This window comes from Hippichthys cyanospilos, chromosome 2 (assembly GCF_059441005.1).
Source record: "Hippichthys cyanospilos isolate Australia breed blue-spotted pipefish chromosome 2, RoL_Hcya_1.0, whole genome shotgun sequence".
NCBI lineage: Eukaryota > Metazoa > Chordata > Actinopteri > Syngnathiformes > Syngnathidae > Hippichthys > Hippichthys cyanospilos.
This window is the reverse complement of record NC_142370.1, coordinates 17,619,063-17,627,461: the sequence shown is the minus strand read 5'-3', so window position 1 is coordinate 17,627,461 and position 8,399 is coordinate 17,619,063. Positions and strand designations below refer to the sequence as shown.

Below are 8,399 nucleotides of genomic sequence, written 5' to 3'. Positions count from 1 at the left end.
ATAAACGTTTCCAGACTTGTCGTAAATGAAAAATGACTTGTCCGCATGAGTGTGATGGGTGAAACTGAGATCTGGAGTGCAAGCCAAAGGTCAGGTGTGGCTCTATGGCAGTCGTATGGATGCGCAAGATGTCTTTTATATGAGAGTCCGGTAGCCGTGTCCTCACACGGCTCTTATTTAAGCTCATAACCGAGAATGTCTTCTCACACAAATACGTCGACCCGAACAAGCTTAGCATTTTCTTACCAAATGCTCGAATCTCTCGGAACTTGTCGTTATCCAGCTGTCAATAAAAGCTGCTGGTGCTGACCACAGCTCACCGCGTCACACTGCAGTTGAACTTTCCTCCTTTTGTTGAATGTCGCCATTTTAGAAAATTAGGGGCTCATATTGTCAATTACTAATATAGTAATTTGCTGTTCCTAATTGAGCCTAGAGATGGCAGCATTTAGCACACGCAGGTAGCAGCGCTGCTGCCCAATGTATTAATTCTCCATGCGGGCCAGACGTTATTGATTATATGACGGAGGCTGCGGGCCGGATGGAAATTGACCACGGGCCGAAATTGGTCCCCGGGCCGGACTTTGGACATGTTTGCCCTAATGGATCCAATTAGCATGTCTGTGGTGTAATCTTGTGGCCCGCCCCCCAAAAAGTAAGATTTTTATTTTTTATTTTTTAAGCACCCTATTAGTCAAGATACAGTAGTAGTTGTAGCTAATTGCCTTTGGTTTGTTTTTATGTATACAGGACTTTTGGGACGTGCAACTGAACCATTTTGTAGTCTTTATCATTATGTAGGCTATTCATAGAGGGTCACTTGATTATCTTACTGCACTGTTTAACTGTTGAAAACATCCAATTCCTTTGTGTTCATGAAGTAAAACTATTCAGTCAAAAATAGTGCAAACCGTACTCCAGCTTTCATTTGAAGTGATGCGACTTTATACAATAGCACTAAAGCATTTATTACATGAATTACAATGTCCAAATCAATTATTACACATGGAACACAAAGGTATATTTATAACTGTTATGAGAAATTCAGAGTATGACCAAAGTGTAATTTCAAATCTTTTGTTGGTGGTCCGTGAAAGTAGCATGGCAATGTATCTATCGGCAGACAAGGAAATCAACCAAGAACACAACAAAGGAAACAGTGTGTTCATGTCCTTTTTCCTTGGCAAGTCATATGACTGTACTACCGGCTAGCCATTTTTGGTTGAGGCACATTTGGAGTTCCCATCCCTCTCACCAAAGGATGATGCTATGGGATGCTCAAAATATTTAAGCACGATCATTCACAAGATTGCCCTGCCACCCGGCAAACAGACAAAAATTCAGTTAACTGCCTTCTCAAGAAACCCTCAAATTGTGTGCAGTGAACCGCTGCCATTGGCAAGACAAGAGCCCCGCAAAAAAAAAAAAAAGAAGAACATTCTTAAGCCGTTGACATCACCCCAAAAATATATTGTTTGAAGATGCTGAAAGGTGGTGTCAAAGCACCATTTTTGTTCAGATGAAGCATGTCAAATCACTCCAACCTAATTTGTTGGCACCAAATAGCACAAGATGCCGGCAAAGCAATAATTTTATTGCTCTGTCTTAAGTGAAAATGTGAGTAAGTCAGTAAATAACAAAGGACAGATTGGGGGAAAGGAAAAAAAATGTGCAGAATTTGCAGCTATCACAATAACTCATTCTTTACAAGTCATTTTCGGACTCTCTTTTACACTAACGCTTGAAATTTTTTAAAAACATATATCATTAAGTACCTGGGAATGAATATCTGGACTCCGATAAGAGATAAATATATCCTCGGGATCGATGGAGTTATTTGCTCCGAACAGATGAGATATGGTCAATACTGCTCTGGTCGTAGAGAAGTTCTTGAACAGAAATGCTCTTACTTCAAACTAAAGATAAAAAACACAATGTGTCCCTGAACAAATGAAATGCTAATTTCCTATCATTGCTGCTCCACCAGCTGTTGCGCATCATCTCCTCTCACCTCATTATGCTGACCTTCATCATTCTCGCCAGCTTGAAGTCCCTGTAGGAAAAAGTCTGCTGTTGTCGCCGTGGCGTCCACCACGGTGATGGTGCCGACGGGCTGCGCGATGCTCGCGTTTTGCGTGGCGGCCAGGCCCTGCAGCGTGGTCGGCAGCGTCACCAGCTGGAACTGAGGACCGACCATTTTGACAAAGGTCGAAGAGACCACGCCGCCGCTCTCCGAGGACGTCCCCTCTTGACCCGCCACGGCGGAGAGCACCGTCAGGTTGGAAGCGTCCGCCGCCAGCTCCGAGCCGTTGAGCGGCGAGGTCAGCAGAGTGTAGCCGGCCAGGCTGGAGGTCACCGAAGCTCCCGCCACGGTCAGCAGCTTGCCGAGTGGCACGGCGCTGAGCTGGCCGAGAGGCAGCGCAACCTGTGCGGGGGCGGGGCTAACGGACGCCGGGCCGGAAACCGCACGGCTCATCCGGGAGCGCTTGGGTGCCGGGGCTGCGGACGTGGGGGTGAGGTTCATCAGGACGTTGTTGAGGTGTTGCGATTTGCTCTTCAGCTCCTTGGCTCGCTTCCTGTGCTCGTCACACTGTTGCTCCAGAGCTATAGATGGGCATGTGATGGGGCAAGATTTAGTTAAGAACGCCTCCAATAGGAAGAATCAGCCTTAGTGCGCAACAGGATTTGTATCCACCAGCCCATCAAGTGGTTCACGATCAAGAATTCTTTAGCGTCGGGATCATTACCTCATTGACTGCCATTCAGATGGTGAACTTAATTAGCCATTTTCTACAGTAAAATGTTAATAGTCTGTAATTCATTTGAAACCTAAAATATATTTCATGCACAACCACTGCCAAACGAAAATGACATAACTTGAGCTCGATGGATCACCTGTTTTCTGGCTTTGGTTACGTGACGTTGGCAAACGGAGCCACGATTGGTTGGCTGCATTTGATGTCATTTTTGGCTGACAGTGGAAAAACGTAGTATTAATTGTATATTATTCATTATTGCACATGAAATATAATTTATTCATCAAACCAAGTGTAGACAAAATATTAGCGTTTCAATGATAAAATAGCTATAGTACACCTTTTAAAGCCCCCTGTCATATAAATAAGACTATTCATTTGCATTCGTTTTCTATGCATTAATCTAACTGAACAACAAGTCAGTTTATTTATTTTGATGAACCTGGCCTATCTGTCCCCTTTCAAAATCTAAGCACCCTTTGTACTAAAGTTGGTCCAGCCCTAATATACGCAGTTTGTGTCAACATTTTACTGACCAGCAAGGCTGCTGGTGTACTGCTCTCTGTAATGGTCCATCTGGCTCTTATGACTGCTCAGAACCTTCTTTACCAGATCCAGCATTCCAAAGTTGTGCACGATGCTGTCGAGCAAAGCCGCATCTGAGAAAGTGAACCGCTCCGTGTTAAATGTGTCAGTTGCTTATGCAAACAAACCTTTCACGTCATGGGATTCTAACCTTTGACCTGCAGCGATGGCTCACACACTCTTTCGTGAAGCCCCTTAAGCACCTCTTGGAGCTCCTTCTGGAAGTCTTCAATTACCTCTTCGAGAAGCCCTGCGTCCTTCAGTGCACGCCAGAATGAAATGGCATCCTCTGGAAACACGTATTCATGTAGTTGGCACTTGACGCTGTCACTTCCGACCGCAAAGTTCCTTTTTAACCCTTGTGCAGTATTTTCTCCAATCCTTTGATCTTTACAAACATTTCAACCAAAAGGAAAGCATTGAAAGAAGGCACCAGGGGTCTGAAATTTCACCCAAATGGTGACAACATGTCAAAGTTCAAAATTACACTGATGACTATTTGGTTATCACAGTACCAGAAGTGTGCCATCTCTGAGCTAAAATACTGTCAGAATGATATGGAAGAAAATGACCCCCCCCAAAAAAAGTTAAAAAAAAAAAAATAATAATAATAATTAAAAAAACTGCACAAGGCTTAAGGAAATCATGTGAATATTCAGAATCACCTCCAACTCCCTCTGAAGGTCCCTCAGACCCCCCTGGCCGCAAGTTTCCATTCACTACAAGGAAACACAACAAGGGTTTCAACAAACCATTCAGTTTTTGTTAATATGTTTTTAACATTTAGATTCACATTGTACAAGTACATGTGAAAGTATATGCACAATAACAGACAATTTGCAAAATACACCACGCGGGACAAAGTAAATATTGGCCCAACCACAGTCCAACAATTAAGTGACTGTTGGCACAGGCATATGGCGTTATATTTGTGCCACAATTACGAGCCGGTGAAAAAAATAATTGAGCGGAGAAAATCAAACTGAGCGAGCGAAAACAGATTTTGAGAGCAAGAAAAAAAACTATTGAGCGCGTAATAAGAATAAGAGTTTGAGCGCGCGCCGATGGAGTTTGAACACAGAAAAAGAAATTGCTCGCTCAAAATTCCTTTTTGCTCGCTCGGGACAGCCCTCTCTCGCTCAACATCTCGCTCTCGCTCGCAATACTCCTCCCTTCCTCGCTCAACATCGCGTTTGCTCAACATCGAGCTCTCGCTCGCTCGAGTCGTCCTCTACGCTCGCTCAATTCTGCTCACGCGTTACGTTTGTGCCACAAAACCAGCCAATCGGAGCTTGTAAAAGCACTTTGATTGACAGCTTGGTATCCAATGAGATTGCTTGTACGCTATCCGTTGACGCACTCTCATTAGCCCTGTGTTCACCTGAAAAGGGCAAACGAGAGTGCGTCAACACGGACTTGGGCTGGAGAATTACTTTTAATATTATTATTATTACTGTATTGTATCATTTGACAGAAATACCTTGTTAGTTTTTGTACTTTAATAATATAAGCCCACCCCTCCCGCCCACGTCGATGTGACGCACTCTCGTTTGCTCGTTCCGGGTGAACACAACAAGCAATCTCATTGGATACCAAGCTGTCAATCAATGTGCTTTTACAAGCTCTATTTGGCTGGTTTTGTGGCACAAACGTAACGCCTGAGCAGAACTGAGCGAGCGCAGAGGACGACTCGAGCGAGCGAGAGCTCGATGTTGAGCAAACGCGATGTTGAGCGAGGGAGGGAGGAGTATCGTGAACGAGAGCGAGATGTTGAGCGCGAGAATGCTATTGCGAGCGAGCGAAAAGGAATTTTGAGCGAGAAACTTCTATGGTGGTAACTGAGCCAGCGCACTGTTCTCCAGTGTGTGCCGTTTTCCAACTTCAAAATATCGTATTATTGCAAATCAAGGACCCAAGGAACAATTTGAATTTTTTTACTGTGACCTAAGACATAAATAAAATATACATTTTCAATTGCCTATTGCTCTATAGAAAAACATGATATGGAAACTATGTGGGTTTGATTGGTTGCCTTCTTGGAACCAAGAGGAACAACGGCTGTTCATGTACTCTTCATGTATTCTTTCAAGGATATGTTACGGTGTGGCGCACAAAAAGAGAAATAGGTAACAAGGTCACTCAAGAGCATGCATCACACAGCCAAGGACAAAACTGTTACCAAAACAAGAACTCATGATTGTTGAGCTTGGTGTGAATTTGCAAGATTATGACAATTATGGACCAGTATGTCTGTCACAAACCTTTAAGGAGAGGCATGATGGATAAAAACTCCATCAAGGACAAAATATTAACGCAATTTAAACAAATGTAGCTTGAGTGTGTGCATGTTTATTAGCAGTGTCATGGCAAAACTCAAGTACTGCTTTCCACTAGGTATTGTGAACATGTGAGGCATGCCTTAATGGATCTCCACCAAGGCCAAACAAACACACGGGGAACAAAAACAGGCAGCACTTCTATCCTGATAGAATGAAAAATAGCTTTCCAGTTCAAGTTTGAGTTTAGGCACACAGAACAACACAAATTGTACGATGTTTTCTGAAAGGGGGGGGTGCATAAAGTAACACATCACAAACCCACAAAGCGGAACCTTGTCTACTTACAGGAAGCAGTGGATGAGGAGGCAGCAGCCATGTCGGCAGCCTGGTCCGAGCTGGCGGCCAATTTGGATGTCAACAGATCAATCTTAGTGCTGCGGCAAGTGTTGGAGCAGACCTTTGCGTGATGATAGAATTCCAGCTCGCCGGAGTCCATGATCTTTCTGAGGAATCAAAACGTGTGGTTACAAGTTGTCTATGGAGTTCATAACACGACCAAAGGACACTCCAGTGAGATCTCACTGTGCAGGTGATTATTGGTCATGTTGCTCTTCTGAAATGTTTAAAATACAGCGAAGTTGTTGGCATAAACTGTTGTTCTATGACACACAAACTACATTATTGACAAGGCATTTTGATTGTATGTCCGTGAACTTTGACTCTACAGTCATGGCCCAAAGTTTTGAGAATGACACAACTATTCATTTTCACAGTCTGCTGTTTCAGTTTTTATAATGGCAATTTGCATCTACTCCAGAATGTTATGAGAAATGATAAGCTCAACTGCAATTAATTGCCAAGTCCCCCTTGACCTTGAAAATGAACTTTACCACCAAAAAGCACATTTCTACTGCATTTGAGCCATGCCACAAAAGGACAAGCAAATATCATTTCAATGACACACAGGTGTCATACATATTAACATAGGTGTAGGTGTTGATGAGGACAAGGCTGGAGATCAATCTGGGACACTTTACACGGAATATGGTGAATGACACCATTGTTCCACATCTGTTAGTCATTGTTACCTGCAAGGAAACACGTGCAGCCATCATTGCATTGCACAAAAACGGCCTAACAAGGAAGTCCATAGCAGGGAGTAAGATTGCACCTCAGTCAACCATCTATCGAATGATCAAGAACTTCAAGGAGAGAGGTGCAGTTGTTGCCAAACAGGCTCCGGGGCGCCCAAGAAAGTCCAGCAAGCGCCAGGACCGTCTCCTGAAGGTGTTTCAATTGCGGGATCGGACCACCACCAGTGCAGAGCTTGCTCAGGAAAGGCAGCAGGCAGGTGTGAGTGCAGTGAGGCAAAGACTTTTGAAGGAAGGCCTGGTGTCAAGGACGGCAGCAAAGAAGCCGCTTTCCTGCAGTAAAAACATCAGCGACAGACTGATATTCTGCAGAAGGTACAAGGACTGCACTGCTGAGGACGAGGGTAAAGTTATTTTCTCTGATGAATCCCCCTTCCCATTGTTTGGGGCATTTGGAAGAAGGCTTGTTCGGAGAAGACAAGGTGAGCGCTACCGTCAGTCTAGTCTCATGACAGCAGTGAAGCATCCTGACAAAATTCATTTGCGGGGTTGCTTTTTGGTCAAGGGAATCAAGGGCTCTCTCACAATCTTGCCTAAAAACACAGCCACCAATAAAGAATGGTGCCAGAACATACTCAGAGAGCAACTTCTCCCAACCTCCCAAGGGCAGTTTGGTGATGAAGAATGACTTTTCCAGCATGATGGAGCACCTTGCCATAAAGGAAAAGGCAAAACAAAATGGCTCGGGGAACAAAAGATGAAGATTTTTGGGCCCTTGGTCAGAAAACTGTGGTCAATCCTCAAGAGGCGGGTGAACAATAAAAAAAAAAAAACAGAAATTCTGACAAACTCCAAGAACTGATTAGACTGCCATCAGTCAGGATTTGGTCCAGAAGTTTTGAATTGCAGAGGTCTTGAAAAGAAGGGGCAGCACTGCAAATATTGACTTGCATTAATTCTGTGCAATTCTCAATAAAACCTTTTGATACTTGTGAAAAGCTTCTAATTATATTTCATTATACCATAGAAACATCTGACAAAACACCTAAAAACCCTGAAGCAGCAGACTTTGCGGAAAATTAATTGTTGTGTCATTCTCAAAACATTTGGCCATGACTGTACAGTACGGATATTGGTTTGACCCCAGTCACATCATTTTCAGCTGATTGGAATCGAGGAAAATAATGATCGGAGTTTTAAGACAATTTCATTTGATTTAGTTACTGTATATTTTTAAGGGCTACAAAAAAAAAGGGATTTCATATTTTTAGGCTGCTTGGTTTAAACCACTTATTAACAGGCCAAATAAAAATGTGTCATGTTGGCATAGTTTTGCCCCACCGCCACCAACATCAAGTGACTTGTTGTCTGATGGGAAAAAATAAAATTGGGACATATCTAATTACAGTAATAATGACATTTAGCGTGGGAAAAAAAACAAATGTATCCGCTGATTTCATTTCAATAAGCATGCCTGACAGCAGACGAAGTGAAGAATAGCAGAATCTTGTCTTGTTTCTCTCTCTGTATATAAATATACTGTACTTGTTAATTTCAATGTAATTGACTAGACCTGAGCATGGTGCCATTGAGTCTGATGGCTCTTTTCCAGTCCTTCAGTGTGGACTTGCCTGCGAGGCTGACAAACTCCTTCGGACTGATGAGCTGATCATTAAACTGGAGAAAGG

At 43.3% G+C, this 8,399-nt stretch overlaps 1 protein-coding gene across 2 annotated transcripts in view; it reads right to left on the bottom strand.

The window, feature by feature from the left end:
- Positions 1-1,455: 1,455 nt before the first annotated feature.
- Positions 1,456-8,399, bottom strand: part of gmeb2 (glucocorticoid modulatory element binding protein 2) — a 13,174-nt gene continuing 6,230 nt past the window's right edge. For both annotated transcript variants that reach the window (XM_088405224.1, XM_088405215.1), the window contains exons 5-10: positions 8,285-8,388; positions 5,966-6,123; positions 4,007-4,060; positions 3,493-3,630; positions 3,293-3,415; positions 1,456-2,604 (exon numbers count right to left, since the gene is read on the bottom strand). In XM_088405224.1, the coding sequence (XP_088261350.1) occupies positions 1,970-2,604; positions 3,293-3,415; positions 3,493-3,630; positions 4,007-4,060; positions 5,966-6,123; positions 8,285-8,388 (1,212 nt within the window). In that variant the 3' untranslated portion in view covers positions 1,456-1,969. The remainder of the gene's footprint in view (positions 2,605-3,292; positions 3,416-3,492; positions 3,631-4,006; positions 4,061-5,965; positions 6,124-8,284; positions 8,389-8,399) is intronic.